Source organism: Heteronotia binoei, chromosome 7, assembly GCF_032191835.1.
Source record: "Heteronotia binoei isolate CCM8104 ecotype False Entrance Well chromosome 7, APGP_CSIRO_Hbin_v1, whole genome shotgun sequence".
Classification (NCBI taxonomy): Eukaryota; Metazoa; Chordata; class Lepidosauria; order Squamata; family Gekkonidae; genus Heteronotia; species Heteronotia binoei.
This window is the reverse complement of record NC_083229.1, coordinates 39,587,668-39,605,827: the sequence shown is the minus strand read 5'-3', so window position 1 is coordinate 39,605,827 and position 18,160 is coordinate 39,587,668. Positions and strand designations below refer to the sequence as shown.

General features: G+C 40.8%; 1 protein-coding gene across 1 annotated transcript in view; it reads left to right on the top strand.

Annotated features, from left to right (window-relative positions):
• Nucleotides 1-294: 294 nt before the first annotated feature.
• MTDH (metadherin) overlaps nucleotides 295-18,160 on the top strand; it is a 34,535-nt gene continuing 16,669 nt past the window's right edge. Inside the window, 6 exon segments of the mRNA XM_060243465.1 lie at nucleotides 295-962; nucleotides 964-993; nucleotides 8,979-9,083; nucleotides 10,622-10,706; nucleotides 11,402-11,578; nucleotides 13,791-13,859. Of these exon segments, the coding sequence (XP_060099448.1) occupies nucleotides 537-962; nucleotides 964-993; nucleotides 8,979-9,083; nucleotides 10,622-10,706; nucleotides 11,402-11,578; nucleotides 13,791-13,859 (892 nt within the window). The 5' untranslated portion in view covers nucleotides 295-536.

Sequence of the window (18,160 nt, the reverse complement as noted above, 5' to 3'; positions counted from 1 at the left end):
AGTGCCACGTCGAGACTATTGGCACACCCTTCTTGGTTTATCCAATCGCAAGGCTCGGAATGACGTGCACACACCCAAGCGACTCCCTCTCACTCCGACACACGCGCAAATGAAGGAAGATAAGGGACGGGGGAGGGCAGGCAGTCCCAAATATGGAAGACGGAAGAAAGCGCGTGCGCACGCGCAGCTCGGAGCGTTTCCCCCTTTCCACAACCGCTCCAAGACGTCCACGTGACCGTCCACCCGTGTGCGCGCGCAGGGAGCAGCCGACATGCGCGTGCGCCGGAACGTTTGCGGCCGCCGACGTTCGGCGGCAGAGAGGTGACGTTGCGCTCCTGGGCCGTGAGAGGCTGAGGAGGCGCCTCCGGCAGAGCCCGAGCGAGCCATTCGCCAAATCGGGGCAGTTCCTCTGACAGGAAGGCGACATCGAAGCGGGCGAGCCGAAGGGCCTTTGCTTCTCAGGGGGGTGGGGTGAGAGATGTGGTCGGCTTGACGTGAGTCTCCGGTCCTGGTCCAGTCCCCCCCCCCCCGGGGCCATGGCTGCGCCGAGCTGGCAAGAAGCTGTGGCCCAGCAGGCTGAGGAGGTGTCATCCCGGCTGCGGGACGTGCTGTCGGCCGGCGTGGGCCTGCTGCGCACCGAGTTAGGCCTGCAACTGCCGCCCGGCCTGGAGCCGCAGCGCCTGCCTACCTGGCTAGTGCTGCTCTCTACAGCCCTTCTGGGGCTGCTGGTCCTGCTGGGGCTTCTGTGGGCTGCGACCTGCGCCAGAGCGGGAGATGCTCGCAAGAAGCGCCCTGGCAGAGCAGCCGAGGTGGGAGAAGAAGAGGAGGAAGACGACGAGGAGGAGGAGGAAACGGCGGCTGTGGGCCTGACAGGAGGGGGAGGAAGCGGTGGCCCCAACAAGGCGTCTTCTGGGGCAGACACGATGCTCTTGCTGAAGGGAGAAGAGCAGAAAAAACGGAATAAAAAAAAAACCGCCGGAGAAAATGGGCAGGGTGAGCGAAATGTAATGGAAAGCGGGGGTGGGGCAGAATGGATAGAAGGAATTGTCAGAAGAATGGCCAGGAAGAATCATCGGGAAGGTCTAAGGTCACTATCCACCAGCGGTAGGTTAAAGATTCCAGGGAGATAGCTGCAAATCACATGCACGCAGGCACATCTTGTACCTGGTAGTATTTAAAGACCTATGCCTAGAACCCATTTGTACAAAACATTAATGAGGTCTTTGATGATTTGGGGCTATTTGACAAGCGCTGCTTATTGCTTCCTTATGCTTGAAGTTATACTTGTTCGGAATACTGATGCACTCAAGAGTGTTGTCAGACTTGTGCAAAACATGTAACTAAATACATTTAACAGAAGTAAAATTAAAAAAAATAAGGATGCAATCAATATAATGTCCACAACATGGATCTCGTTAAACACCTGACATTCTTTTATAGAAATCTGAGGCTGATTTGCAACTGTCAAAAGTTGTTGGAAGCTGCACTTTTTTGAACACTTCCTCTCTTGCTTTGATGGTTCATTTAGCACCTGAAGTGGTGACTTGTGAGCTTTTCAGCAGTCTCTTTTGTTGTTAAAGTATCTTGAAAGTTTCTGAAATAAACCCCATAATCTTCTATATGGAGTTATCTTCTAAATGTTACACTGCTTGCTGAATAGACAAGCTTACTGAACTGCTTGTAGATTTTTAGCTGACTGTGGTAACGTTAGCACTCGATCTAGCTTCCAATTTGTTATATGTAACAAAATGTGTGTTTTGTGTAGGAGAAATTGTCCTGGGTGAAGGATCTACTTTGAAGTTTTCATAATTTTTCCTTTGTAGGAAGTCACATTTAAGTAGCCCTGGAAGGACTATAACATCATGATATTCAGCTCTCTTAGTGTAGAAACTGTGTGTTTAATCAGGTTTGATTCTGAAAAGGTGTACATTGAATTGGGTTGTTTAAACCATTTTTGTTTGTTTGTTTCATGTAGTCATGTTGATGGGAACTGTTCTTAGGCCATGGGAGAACTGTGTACAGTAAAAAGGGGAAATAAATTAGGGATCCTTCTATATTTGTTTGTTTGTTTTTTACAGCGAACTAAAAATTCACTTTTATGACATTGTGGTTTCATGTGGTAGGAAGCAGTCATAGAAAGTCCCTGGATTTTCTCCGAAGAACCTAACAACCTAAAATGTTATCAGACCAGCCAAGAGTATGCCTAAGATTTTGAGATTTGCTTGCTCAGATCAGGGTCTGGTTTCTAGGCATTTGAAATTTTCTTCCAGCCATGTTGATGAATGAGATTCAACAAGATAAGTGACTTAAAGCAGGACTTTAACTGAAGTCATATGGCTTGTCTAACACATGACAATAAATTCTTAAGCTTCTATGATATGATTGTATTATCTAGAATAGCGACATATTTGAAAGGGCACTCATAGTTTGAATGTTAGAAATTATATGTGTAACCACATGCTTCCAGAATGAAAGGGATGTGCCTTGCATTGGTGTCAGATTTTGTAACAGTGGCATGTTGTGCCCCATGTATAATATAATGACATGAAGAACCCAGAAGCCAGCTGTCACGAAAAGAGGTAGGGTATACAGGTTAGTTATATCACTGTTATAGAACTGTTGCCTTTGAATTAAAAGTGCAGGGCAAAGGCTAAAATTTGCAAGGGTCTGCTTTGAAATGACCATCTGAAAATAAAGCTGTGGTTTGGAGAAAGGTAAGTAAGGAATTATTTACCAGATTTGTGTTCTAAACTGGGAAAACATATATAATAAAGGATGGTTGCCCACACTCTGCTTCCTGGGCTGACACAACACCTGATCTTGTACTTACTAACTTTTTCATGTTAGGAGTGCTGAACAACCACCTTGGATCACCTCTGTGGGGATTGAACAAGTTTCTTTCCTTCATCTTCTGCCTTAAGCATTGCTACTGGTGCTGTAATGCTAAAGGCTTAGTCAGTGCTTTAGCAGAAAGAGACCTGTATGCTTATGCTAAACAACAATGCAGCACTATACTGCCTACATACACTGCCTTATTATTACCATGATAATGGTAGTTTGTAACTCAGGTACTTTTGAAGAGGGAATTGATACTTTCAAGCAAGTGACAAATTCTTCGCTGAACTTAAAATTAAAAATCAGCACTATGCAATTGTGTAAGAGTCTTGAAGCCAGCTAAGTACCTGACTCTTATTTATCAGCATTTGAGACTGTTTATGAGCCCATTGAAGTTGCATTCTGGGAGCAGGAGCAAACTTCAGGCTTATGCTTCCTTTCTGCACACATCTTGAATGTTACCTGAGGCCTGTATGCAGTCAAAGATTTTTTTAAAAATGTGGAACATGGGTTTGCTAATAACATTGGTAACCTTATGTTTAGTTTTCCCTTTCCCTAACAATGTTATGGAATCACTTGGCATGAAACCATGTTATAAGAGGGAAGAGAAACTTCATAGAACTACAGCCCCCTCCCCCATCTATTTATACATGTGAATATCTGTGCGGGTATGCCCTGGTAATTTGATCTCTCTGCCCTTTTTCTTTACTGGGCATAACAATGAACTACAGCACCTTATGAGGAATCAGTATGAACATTTATTTTGAATAACAAGGGAACATTTTAAAATTGATTTGCCTGCACAGACTTTTCATCAAGGATTTGACTAGCCTCTGAACAGTGTGCTGTTTTCTCCTATCTTTTTGGCTTCCAAACTTTTACCCTTTAAGCCCCCAATCTTCTGGATGGGTTTTAAAACGTTTACTTTGTTTTGGGAGACAGTTAAAAGTAGGGTTGCTAAAATATTTCAGTTTTTTTAAGTGAACCACAGATATTTTTGGTCTTCCAAAGTTGTGCTTGACTATAGCTCATTCTCACATCCACTCTGCCCTGTGTCAGAGAGTCCTTTGCTCTAGGGCTGCCATGGGAGGCATTTAATTTTTGTACCTAATCACTGTGCACTCTCGCATTCTCTTACATACACCTTGTATGTTGTGTGGTGCATGAGAAAATGGCAAACTTCAGGGCCTGGTTATAGCACCAGTGCCATTCTTGACTAGTTTGAGGAGTTAACTAATTTAATATTCGTCGTTTAATCTTACCAGGTTCTAGATAGCAAATTAATAAATAGGTAAATAGATCAGGAAATTGGTAGATGTGAATTACATTTTGTGTTCTACATGAGAAATGTTAGAGGTGCAAGTACAGCATAAGTTACAGAAGTTAGTTTCCTAGCACTCTCTAAATCAAGGATTAGATGTAATTGTAGAAGGGAATCTTTTGCAACTGTGGTCATTTCCAGTGTCTCGTGTTGTCAAGTGAGAATCTGAAGTTAACTCAAGCTACTGTAGTTATATTTAGAAACTTGATTTTATGACACTGCCAATTTAAGGGTCTTATATTTGAAAATACAGTAGCATCAGATTCAGGTGGGTAGCCATGTTAGTCTGAAGCAGCAGAACAAAGTTTGAGTCCAAAGGCACCTTTAAGACCCACAAGGTTTTAATCTGGGTATAAGTTTTCATGTGCATGCATGAAATAAAGAAGTGCATGCACACAAAAGCTTATATGCAGAATAAAACTTGGTTGGTCTTAAAGGTGCCACTGAACTCGAACTTTGTTCAATAGCTTCAGATATTTTTCTGTGTATTTTTTGAAAAAAATTAGAGGCATATAGCAGATCTTTGTTTATACACGAAGATTATTTGTCTTCCTTGGGACAATCCACAGTTCACAAGTTCAAGTATGAAGATACAGTTCGTCACAGAACAGGAAAATCTAATTATCTTGTTGCAGTCATAGGAAGGAGATGTGGGAGTAAGGTTTGTGTAAACAAACGTGAAACAGCAAGCAATAGTTTTTTTTAAAAAAATCATCTGATAACTTTCATAGGTCTTGATTCAAGACGTTAGAAATAGCTTAGTGAATGCTAGTTAATGTGCATTATTTAGGAAGCATGTTACTCCTAAAAAGCATTGTATTCTTTAATGTACAGCATTCCTAAAACTTTTCTTCAGACCACATCAAAATTTTAAAATACATTTGGAGATCTCTATATATTGAGTTCCCAATCAAATAATGAGCTGTCACTCTCAGTGTGTCAGAACAGGGACAAGTAGTTTGGGTTGGAGTGCAGCACCTAAGTGTATGCGTTCTTCTCTGTCTTGGGTTGATTCAACAGCTTTTCACCCTCAATTTATCTGTCCTGCTGCTGGTGTAGAAATGTAAAATTTTCAGAATTTGTGAAGTCATAAGGGGAAAACATGTTTTTCTGTTTCAGGAAAATTCAGAGATTTATGGAGATTTATATGCAGCACTTACATTTTGGTCAAATCTCAATACACTTTACTGCTTTAGCAACAGAAAACATATTATTTTGCATTTGAAGCTCTGCTGTCTGGTCTATTTATAAAATTTAAAAATATAAATGCCTTCGTTTTCTATGAACACATTTGGAAATGTACTGATACCTGTGATAGAACTGCAGGCTAGTACACCTTGTGTTGCCTTTGCAAAACTACCTTAACTTTTGCCATGTGAGAGGTAGGAAAAACAAAATTAGAAAACAGTTTGGTAGTAAACAAGAATATTGTTTGGACAGAAATAGTCTCAGTCACAATAAATCAGTGAATCTGGATATCAAGACTAAATTCTTCCATAATATATAATTAAACCATTGTCACACCTGTATTTTTTTGTTTAGGAAATTTCTGTCCCACTTTGCCAGATAATCTGCTGGAAGTGGCTTACAAAATGAAACATAATTTTAAAAAATGAAATGCCATAACATTAACAATTAAAAACTCAGAATATAAAAACACCATAAAACACTGAACATCTTAAAACAAGTCACAAAACAAAAAAGAAACATTTTGCCCTGATGCCCCAAAGAAAATAGGGTAGGTAAACCTCATGGGGGAACTGTGTTTCCTAGGAGAGGTGTCACTGCTGAAAAAGCCTTGTCTCTGGTTACTAGGGTTGCCAGGTCCAACTCAGAAAATACCTAGGGATGGAGCCTGGAGACTTTCCAGTTTCCTAAAATAAATAACAATACAGGAATGCAGTTTCCTTGAATACAGTTTTCATTTTCTTGTCTCCCAGTAGCAGCATTTCCACTAAATGAAAGTGAACACACACACTTACAAAGCAGCCAAAGTAAATAGTTTGCAAGCCCACACTTTTGTGATCTCACTGGGGCAAATGCTTTACTCATGGGAGTTGCTGAATGTAACAGTATGCTGTTGTTCAACCAACTTCTTCAGACTAACACAGGAAAACAAAACTAAGGAAGACAGAAGTCTAGGGGGTGGAGTTTTCCTCCATCCCCTACTCAGGTTCTAGTTAATTCTTTAGTATCCATTTAACTATACAAATGACTTCTGAAACAAATGCAGGGACTGTGCTCTTTTCCTTCTCACACACTCACTGGGAAGAATCACGTGACTCTGGCTGCTCACCCATCCCCATGCAGCTTTCATGTCCTGCTGAGATGTAAAGGTACACACTCATTCTAAGACACAGTTTGCAAGCTTCTTCTAAACCTGCCCAGATCTAAAGGCACATCCTGGCTGTTGGGGCAGGGCTTTCCCCCACTGGCTGGTGGCAGGCAAGCCTATTTGTTTCTCCCTGCTTCATTTCTGGATGCAGGGGCACAGAACAGACTTGATAGGCAGATCTTAGCTGGCAGGCTAGACTGCATGGGAGGAAGGGGGGGGCCTTAGTTATACATTGTTGCTAAATTTATTGTCATAAAAATTTCCTTGTGATTTTGCTGACCATGCTTAGGAATTATCTTGAAAAGCATTTCACATATTCAAAAATAGAAAATATTTCATGCAAGTTTTTAGTTCTGCCTCCCCCCCCCTTTTCCATTGGGAAATTGAAAAAAGGCAGGGTGGGGGAGTCTTAACTTCCTTACCTGGTTTCCAGTTTTTGTGAACTTCTAAACTGTGGTCAATTGAGCCATAACAATGACATTGAGCTTGTTTGATCATCCATACTTAATTCCCATTCTTTTTTCCTGAGTGCAGTTTGCATCATAAAAGGCACCCAGTTGAAGTAGATATTATTTCTCCAGTTGTACCTTTTATTCTGTAATTTCTGAAAAGCAGTAGCTGTGTTTTGAGTGCTCTAACGGTACAGCAAAAGCAACATATGTAGTTATTAAATTGTCCCTACCCAAGTGGAGTCTCCTTGGCTGTACTTGGCTAGAACTCTGGTCTCTTGACTCTGGAGATTACTGGCTGATCACTTATGCCTGGACACCTATTGTTAAAGGGGCCCAGTAAGCCTGGTATACTAGGACACATATGGCAACATAGCATCTGGAGCAGTAACTATATGAACGGGAAGTACGTAATTATAACTGCATGTTTGTTAGATCCCACTTTAAGATTTGCTCTGTACTGTAGAATATTTTAGAGATAGTGGCCCCTTTGGTCTATTTGTGATGCTGCAACTAAAGCAACTTCAATTCATTCTAAATAGAATGCCACATTGGGGTTGCTGCTGGCTTTATCTTTCATTGCATTTGTAAGGATGAGTTCCATTATCTGCACCTAGGGGTGTGACTAGCATGTGTACTGCCATTTGTATGTCTGACCTTTGTCTGGGAGGTAGTTAGTGCAATTCTTAGAAGACTGTGTAATCTTCCCCTGCACTCAAGGATCTGGTAATGAGACTATGACCGTTTTCGCACACATCTCACCTCACAGTCACAATCCTGTTCTCCGCAGCGTCTGGTCGGATTTCCCACAATCTGCGCCGAAGTTACAGGAAGTGCCTCAGCTTTTGCATAGCAAACGTAAACCGCTAAAACCCAGTTTACGTTTGCTACACAAAAGTCGCAACACTTCCTGTAACTCCGGCACATATGGTGGGAAATCTGACAGACGCTGCGGAGGGAACAGGATTGTGACTGCGAGGTAAGCTGTGTGCGAAAACGGTCTATGATTTAACAAGAGCAAGGTGATCTATGACACTATGGACCACTCTCTAATCTTGAGTGAGATGCATCAGTGTATAGTAGCAGCCCAGCTCCAGATAGTCCTAGGTGATGCTGTTGATCTCAATCCTTTACAGTCTTTTCTGACTTGGTTTGGGGACTGAAGATACTGCAATCATCATAATGGATCATCTATGCCTGTTATTCATTCAGACCATATTTGTTCTACTGTGAGATAATTTTCTCAAGCGCTCCAAGAAGTATTGCATAATTTTAGCAATTCTAGTCAAAATAAATTAGGGCATTGTTTAGCCTTCAGTGAGAAGAATAATCAAAAATTGTACAACCACCCTATCCCAAAATCTGGGAGTTGAAAAAGCTTAAGTTTGGTGGAAATGTATTCATCATTTGAAGTTATTTTGTCAGGTGGATTAGAGATGGGCTTAGTGGGATCGATGGGCTAATTTTATCGCAACACAAGAAAATAAAAATAAATGAAACTGTAAAAATATATTGCTATTGAAATGGTAATTGCAATGGTAATATGCTGTAACATGACATCAGCTGTTCAAGTTGTTCTCAACATAAAATCACTAACAAAATGGCATTGAATATTACGTTTGCTACTTCAACATAAACTCCAAAACAAACTTTTGCAGTAATTTAGGAAGAATAAGAATTGTAGATTTATACCCCCCTTCTCTCTGAACCAGAGGCTCAGAGCAGCTTACAATCTCCTTTATCTCCTTCCCCCACAACAGACACCCTTTGAGGTGGGTGGGGCTGAGAGGGCTCCCCCAGCAGCTGCCCTTTCAAGGACAACCTCTGCCAGAGCTATGGCTAACCCAAGGCCATTCCAGTTGTAGCCTGAAAACTGAGCAGTGCCATCTGTATGGTTTCTTTTAATTAGTCCACTTGCTGTAGGCAAGCAGATACTACTGTACAAGCTCTGAGTATGTAAATTTATCAGTCTGGGAGTAATTAAATTTTGGAAATGGAATTACATTGCCTAACTGTTTTAATTTTCTTATAAATCCAGCTAAATGGTCAGCCTGCTCATGAAGTGTCTGAAGAGGAAATAATTCAGACTGTTCAAAGAGACAACCTAAAACAGCCATCTGATGCAGAAAAGAAAACTGAAAAGGTTAGTTTACTGATTTGTGAATGATAAACAGCTGCAAATGGAATTTCTAATCTGATAGAGGTTTGGATCTGGATGAGGCATGGAGAATCAAGTTCAGAAGCAATTTGTGGACAAAATTCTAACTATTTTTTGTTGTGTCCTTAATGCTAGTTATCAGAATAAGGCAGCATAGTTTCTCCTTGGTCCTGCTGATTCCAGATCCTGAAATGGACTTGGGCAGTTTAAAACACTGGCCTGGATTAAAGGAACTGTTGTCAAAAACATCAGAACATTCAGAAATCTTGTCTGGTCTTAATCAGTCAAAATTTGTGCTCACCAGTGATCCAGTCTCTCAGTGTGGGATTGATGAAACTTTGACATACTGAGGTCAGCACCTCTGAGCACAGAATAGCTGGGGAGGTAAAGCTTCCTCCACAGCTCCAAGTATGGAGGAGGATAGGAGCTGACAGTGGAAAATCTCAGAAGATATCTCTACTTTTTGAGACTTGGGAGAGTCCATGTCTTTCTCCAGGTTCTGGAGAAAAGTGCAAGAGGGCTCTAGACTGGTTAAAAAGATGCATTCACCTTCTTGCCATTGACAGTTACATTAGTGGGCCTTTTGTTCAAACCTTAACGGCATGTTGGTACTTGAGAAAGAGTGAATTTACTACTTTGTTTTCACTTGAAGAAATGTTTTGGGAAAATGCAGGTATTTTCACAGTAGAGAATGTATGTCATTGAGACCCATCCAGTATTTCAGGATGTTTGTATGACCGACAACACACTTAAGTGGGTTATACTTACCAAGGTCACCCAGTGTTCTTCCACGGTAGAGTGGGGATTCAGACATAGTTCTCCAAGAGCTTAATCCAACTCTGTAACTGCAACACCATCACACTATCTAATAGAATACTGAAATAAATGGCAATTTATGATCAGTATTTGGGTACAGTATCTTAAATGAGAAAATATCAGTGAAGCTGTCTTAGTGTCAAAAACTTGTTTTAGGTGTACAAAAGATAATATATATAGGTCAAATATCAATTCTCAAAATAAAATTTCAGGTTTATCTATAGCATTGACAATGCTTTTATTCAAATGTTCTCCCAGAACATTGACATATTTTAATATGTATCAACTTTTTCTTGTATAATGCGTAGTACTTTTCAGGTTACGTAACAACATACTATTTTGCATTCTTAAAGCTGAAGTGCTTGCAACGTGTGCTTCAGGATAAAAACATTTTCTTGGAAACCGAACGTTTGCTGCTAATGAGTTTTGAGCCCTGCAAGAAGTACTGCTATTACTCTGTGTGTGAGATAAGAGTTGCATCCCACCTCAGTTTTGGAGCCTGATCCTCCAGATGAAGCTGCATTGAGATGGAGAAAGGCCCTCTGATGGGCTGAGTGGAGTGATAGAATACATCTCTGTGTTCTTTCTGACTTTCAAATGATTGCTTTATGTTGACAGCTGCTACAAAGCTTGCCATGTCTCCTGTACTTTTTGACAATTAATTTTAAATATTTTGATAAATAGTGAAAAATTGCTTTCTATTTTAGTCAAAGAAGAATAAGAAGAAACCAAAGGGAGATGCTAAAATGGTTCAGGACCAGTCACGTGCTGAGGGAAAGGAAATAGATGAAGGTACAGAAAAGCTAAACAGAACATCAGTGTGGTTTTCTTTAAAAAAATTGTGATTTGTTGTACTATTATCTTAAATGTTCATGATTATCACTCCAAGAATAGGTTAGTAGTCTTTATATGTGAAGTAGAAAAGCTGTTATTTAAATTATATTGTTGTAGTATACACTTATGAATGCTGTAGAATGACTTATTTTGAGCTTTTATTAGCTAATTGAAGGCACTGGGTTATAGCCCCTAAATCTGTTCACTAATAATGACATTTTTCTCCCACCTTAAAGACCGCTCCCCCTTGCATCAGAGGAAAACCCCATGGGTGAGAGTAAAGTGCTTATTAGTAGCAGAATGGATCTGTGGGATCTGATTCATTATGCTAGTTTGGTTGTTTTCAAACGTCCTACCATTGGGGAGTTTGTTGCACATTACCTTGTCTGCCAAGAGCTGCATGCTTTGCAAAGGATTTGGAAGATGGAAAAGAGCATACATTTGTGATGAAAACAATCCCTGATTAGTAAAAGAAAGCCCATAATAGATAGGCAAGTTACTGTTCAGGAAAACTTGTTTGGCTGTACTGATATTCTCATTCAGGAACACTTGAACCAAGGAAAATCCAGAGCTCTCTGGAACATAATTTGAAAACCATTGAACTACATTACTACTTTTGTCTTATCCAGTACTGCTTCTTGTGATCCTTTCAGGAGCTTGGGAAACTAAAATCAGTAACAGAGAGAAACGGCAGCAACGTAAACGTGATAAGGTATTGACTGATGCTGGATCAGAATCAAACCTGCCAGGCATGGAGAATTCAGTTGCAGTGTCCAGTGAACAACTAACATCTGCAGCATCCTTTTCAGTTGGCCCCAGAAAAAGCAAAGGTATATGTGCCCCCCCCCCCCGAGAGCAATATTTAAAGATACAGGTAGTCTTACAGGTATAAATGGAACTATCTCTTCTCTGTGGATTTAGTTTGAAATGATAGGTTGGTTAAAATGCCTACCATAAAGCTCAGGAGGGTGAATAAGGTTGGACATGAGAACATTCCCCAGGCATCTTTTTTATCAGGCTCTTTTCTGACAGTTTTCAGAAGATTCCTTATTGTACCAGTCACGACTAATTTTATGTGGCTCTGTTCAACAACTGTCTCACTCCTAATAACCTGTGCAGAAAAAACTGATTATTGGGTATCTTCACAGTTTTGTTTAGTACTTACTGAAATAATCAGAAGTTGTAAAGCATTTTCGTTTTTTACAAAAAATCAGATATTTTATAACTTTACCTGGTTAGCTTTACCTTTTGGACCCAGATTTCTTAAAGGCATTCTGATGCCTTTTTGGAAATTAAATTTGATGAAATATGTGATTTAGATCCCATATAAAATTATATTAACCAAAGGCACTAAACCAGGGGTATCAAACTCATTTGTTACGAAGCCCGGAAATATAAACGTTATAAAAGATACAGATAAACGCCATTAAAGATATTATTCTAAATTTAAAATACATGCTTAAAACTCTTGTGGTATTTTGTTTAAAATGCAAAGGTGGGGAAATACTGGGATTTGGCCAAGCAGTTTTTAAAATAAAACTTCAAGAAAAAGCACAAGGAGATCACAGCAGAAACCAAAAATATCAAATGCTCTGAATCTAGGAAACATGAAGTGCTTGGGCATTGCAAGCTTCTCCCCCCCACCACCGGTCTACTCATAATGGCAATGGCTCCCCATTGTAAAATGGCTGTGGGTTCCCTAGTTAGAGTACTCACTAGGCAGCATTCTCAGGTCCAGAGACCTTAATGGAAAATCCATTCCATATTTTCCTTGCAGTTTTGCAAGCCCAGAAGCCAGCAAAGACAAGACAGAAGAAGCTGGGAACATCAGGAAGTGGGAGGGGAAAGAAAATTGCTGAGGGCCTGATTGAAGCCATGGGTGGGCTGGGAGTTTGACAGCCCTGCACTAAACATTCTGGTACAGGAAATTTCTGTATAGTTTGGGTTCAGCTTTTTCATTAGATACCATTGCATCATGAAAATCTACTGTGTCAACTCTCTTCATCCTTACTTGTGTCTCGTGAATGCTAATTGCAAGCTGATCTTCAACATGAGTTAAGATTATATACATTTTTATTTATTTTGTATAATATATTTTAATGTATTACAATCCAAAGTAATATACACACATATATAGAACGATTTCTAAAATTACAGAAAGAAAAGGTATTACCAAACATTTGTTATGACTGAGGAGTAATTAATTTCAAATTAACAACAATGTGGGAGAAAATAAGAGAAAATCTTCTACTTTATATTTACCATAACTGTTGTTACTATTTTAGGGATCTCACCATATTTCTTTAGGTATTCTAATATCGGATACCAGATAGAAAAAAATATATCTGAATCTGGGTCTAGTAATCTTTTGTTCATTTCAGTTAGCTTGGCCATGATATATATATATATCTTCAAATGCCATAACGTTAGAGAAGGAGCCGCTTCTGCTTTCCATTTTTGTGCTATCGCCAATTTGGCTGCATAAATTAAAAACGCTATTCTTTTATGATTTAGCAAGAATATTTTAGAGTCTTTCCTAAAATTTAGCAAAATGAACTCAGAAGCTAAATTTATCTGCACACCTGTGATTTCTAAAATTCTATTTGTTATCTTCTTCCAAAATAAAAAAAATCTTTGGTCACCAAAACCCCTTAAGTAGGAACTTATCTGCTTTCACTGTTTCCAACAAGCAGGCTTTATATGAGATGCGTTTTATTTATGTTGGCTTATCTTTCTGTTTTTGGGTCATATTTTCATGCCATCTTGTTTGATATTTGGAACATTTTGAAAAACTTTTAATCTAATTTATTGTGTAGTTTTTACATGTATATATTGCTTTTGTGATACATCTATTGTATCACCCAGAGCCTGGCATAAGCTGGGTTGGGGTGATTAACAAATCTATATCAATAATAACAACAACAACAATTGTGTTGTTGTTATTAAGTTTAAGCTGTGGGTGTATATGTCTTCTGTTGTCTGTCTATTAGGATAAATGGATTAATTTATTAAGGTGTTTCATCATTGTTTTCTTTTAATCAGGTGACACTATTTCAAACATTCAAGGTAACAACTCTAAATCTGGAAAAGGCGATGCTGTACTTCAACAGGGTAAGATCTTCCTACTTTGTGCTGTATGCCAGCTGGAATTGTGATACTGGGGGGTTTTTTTCTTGGCGAGGGTATGGACTTCAGCAAGCCACCGTGTTCAGGTTAGCAGGCTTGCATAATTGCTATTTAGTTGCCTAATAATTTATTTTTAGCTTTTCTTCAGCTTTTAGTAATTCTGTTTCAAATAACTCTGAATTTGCATTTTAATGCATAGTGCAAACCTGAATGCATGAGCCACCTACTACAGTTTAAGTGGTTCACATTGTTCTTACTATTGATTACATTTTGTGAGACTTCACTTAGAAGCAATCAGTTCAGTGAGATTCTCAAATAAATGTGATAAAACTACAATTTTAACAAAAGAGGGTGGGAAGAAAGATTAAGATCTAGTGACAGCTTTACTTTATCTAGATAACGTTTTGTAATTTTTGGTATAACGTACATACTTTCCCACCTGCTGCCATATAAATTCTCCCTCTGAGGCGTAGGACACCTTGTGGGTGATTCCCAACCCATCAGTAGGGAGGCAGGACTAAATTTGCAACTTCCTGTTTTCATTGGGAGTCACCCTCAACTCAGTTCTTTTCCTGCCTCTGTATGGAGAGCATCGAATATAGGATCATCAGCTACTATTATTCTCTTCATGTAGATACTTTTACTTTTACTCAATTTCTTGATCCTTTGCTACCTGTCTACTCATCATACTGTTCTATTGTCTAATTCTCCCTCTTATCTTTTCCTCTGACAAACTTTCAATATTTTCTTTCCCTGGCCGGGAGTCACCTTCAGGCATCCCAACTGCCATTTTATGCCCAGTACTTCTAACGGGCCTTGAGATCATCGTGGGCTCCTGTGAATGAGGCACTCCAAGAACGATGGCTTCCTCTCCTGCGGGGAGTGTGAGCCCTTGAGTGAACAGAGGGTTAGTGGAGCCAACAAGACCCAAGAGAGGCTTGTTCAAATCTCCCCGTCATTGCCACATTCATGCGGTGCTTCAGAAAAGCGCGCCAAAATGGGTCGCAAGAGAAAGACGCCCCGGCGAAAGGCAGAATGCAGGCCTCGGGCCGTCCAGATCCTTCCCAGTCCGGCGGAGATGGTGAGGCATGCGAGCCGGACTGTTTAATGGACGGTAGAGCGCTAATTGCAGGACCCCAATCCACGGCCAAGTCTAGTGCAGCCTTTACGGATTACTCTCTAGTAGACCAACTAGAGGCTACTCGAGGTACTGCACAAGAGGATTTGGTTTCTGTGCTGCTCCCTAGCGATTTCTTCTCTACTTAGAGGTCAAATGAGAGAAGAAATGCAGGCCTTTTGTAAGCATCGCAGTACAAAGAGACGCAGATCTCACTCCCATTCATCATCACCCTCCCCTACTAGAAGACCAAAAGGGAAGGGTAAGTGGCCTACCAAGGCAGCACAAAAACAGGTTTCCTCTCCAAATAGAGGAAGAGATTCCTCTCCCTCTAGAGAAGATGACCAGTCTGATAGAACCGGTGACAAAGAAGAAGGGGAATTCCTCTCAGATGAGGAAGATTTCAATACTGAGTTTCCAGAGTCTGCCCAACGATTCTTTAAAATGGAGGACTATCAATATCTACGCATTAGGACCCTCATAGCATTAGATCTTCGCGATGATCCTGATGGTGAGGATGAGGAGGAGGAAGCTGGAAAATCGAAAGTAAAACATAAGGAAGGGGATATGGAATTTTTTCCACAAAGGGCATCCTATGCCAAAGCTTTTCCATTTCCAACGTATTTTGAAAGGCAGATCAGAGCAGAATGGAGAAAATTATTTGCTAATAAATAGTGCCCAAGATTTCAAAAAAAGCTCTACCAGTTATATTCCTTTAACAATTTCTTGCAGATTCCTTTAGTTGATGCTCCAATTGCAGCTCTTCAGAGATACGGTCTGGTGTCGGAAGACGGTCAAGGCACACTAAAAGATCATATTGACAAGAAGACAGAGTTTGCCTTACGAAGGGAAGAAGAAGAAGAAGATATTGGATTTATATCCCGCCCTCCACTCCGAAGAGTCTCAGAGCGGCTCACAATCTCCTTTACCTTCCTCCCCCACAACAGACACCCTGTGAGGTGGGTGGGGCTGGAGAGGGCTCTCACAGCAGCTGCCCTTTCAAGGACAACCTCTGCCAGAGCTATGGCTGACCCAAGGCCATGCTAGCAGGTGCAAGTGGAGGAGTGGGGAATCAAACCCGGTTCTCCCAGATAAGAGTCCGCACACTTAACCACTACACCAAACGAAGGGCACATGAAGCCTCTGCTATGGCACTTAAGGCATCTGCAATAGGGTCCATGGTGGCAAGAGCTTCAATTGTATGGATGAGGAAAATTATCTCAGGGATCCCAGAGGAAGACCATCGCATGGTGGAAGGGACCAATTGGGTCTTAAAGGCTGTATCCTTCCTGGCAGACTCCTCCCTGGACTCCATGATCTTCGCTGCCAGAGCTATTGCTTCATCAACGGCAGCCAGACGTTCTGTTTGGTTGAGAGCGTGGTCGGCAGATGCACATTCTAAAAATATTGTGATGTCTTATCCGTTTCATGGAGGGCACCTCTTCGGCCAAGACTTAGATAAAAATACTAGCAGATACTAAAGACAAGAAGGCAGCTATGCCCAAGTTTCTCCATTGTCAAGACAACAGACAGGGGTTTCAATCTTCCTTTCATGCACAACATGTTACCCCGGTTTAGACAAGACAATAGAAGAGGAGCCTGGAATTCCCATAAACAGCCCTTTCACCACAACATCTCGAACAGATTCAACAAGTTTGGAGGCAAACAGACAGAAAGATTGGACAGAGACAACAAACCAAACAAAGCATGACTACGATATAATTCCAGTCAGAGTGTGTCTCTTCCATTTTCAACATCAGTGGCAGAATTCAACAATGAACGCTTGGTGCAAAGAAATCGTCTCTGACGGTTACAAAATAGAATTCAGTCAAATACCACGTAACCACTTTGTCTGCTCACCAAGTCATACAAATCCAGTAAAAAGAGATCGCACAATTCAAGCAATTCAACATCTTTTATAAATAAGAGCAATAGAACCCGTTCCTCCAGAAGAACAGAAGAAAGGAGTTTATTCGATATTTTTCACAGTGCCGAAAAGATCATGCGACTGGAGAGCAGTGTTAGATCTAAAACATCTGAATACATTCATCCTGTCAAAGAAGTTTTGAATGGAAACTGCATTCGGTAACAGAAGCCCTACAACCACGAGAGCTATTACCTTCAATAGATCTCATGGAGGCGTACCTACATATACCAGTCTTTGTGGGTCACAGAAAGTTCCTTCTATTTCGCTATCTCAACCTTCATATGCAGTTCAGAGCACTACCGTTTGGCCTATCATCGGCTCCGAGGGTGTTCATCAAAGTATTGGTCAACTTAGTCGTCCTGCTGAGGGCACAGGGCATTCACATTCACCCTTACTTAGACGACACCCTTATAAGATCACCAACATTGGAAAGAGCACAGTTGGACACCAACAAGACCATCCAGATTCTGCAGAGCCACGGATTCAAAATCAACAGTCACAAGACTTCACTGGAGCCAACGCATTGCCTAGAACACCTGGGAGTTATAATAGACACATTACAGAATCGCCTAGTTCTACCACTTCACAAGGCGCAAAAGATAAGGGAAGCGACTGCAGCAGTGATTAAGAGCAAGAACTCATCTCTAATGTCGTTAGGAGCGCTACAAGGCTTAATGATTGCAACAATAGATGTCATCCAATGGGGCAGGTTCTATTCCAGACCACTCTAGAACTTCTTATGACCCTGCCAATACCGCATCTCAAAGAAGATGGACTGTTCATTGATGGTTCCACTGAAACTAAAGATGAACCTACGCTGGTGGACAAAGACTTCCAACCTGACTCAGGGAAAACAGTTTTTGATTGGAGAATGGATTCAAATATATACGGTTGCCAGTCTATCAGGTTGGGGAGCCACATGCTTCAACGTTCCAGTCCAGGGTTCCTGGAACCAGAAGGAGTCCAAGCTTCCGATCAATGTTTTGGAACTGAGGGCAATCAGACTAGCGTTGATCCATTTTGCTGCCATGTATTAGTCAGAATGGACAATGTTTCTGTGAAAGCGTACATAAACAGACAGGGAGGATCCAAGTCTACTCTTCTTTTCAAGGAACCGACTTGTCTGTTAAATTGGGCACAATTTCACATAGCTTCGATAAGAGTGGAACATGTTAAGGGCTCTACCAATATTCAAGCGGATTTGCTCAGTCGTCAGCAAATATGTCAGGGGGAAAAGGCATT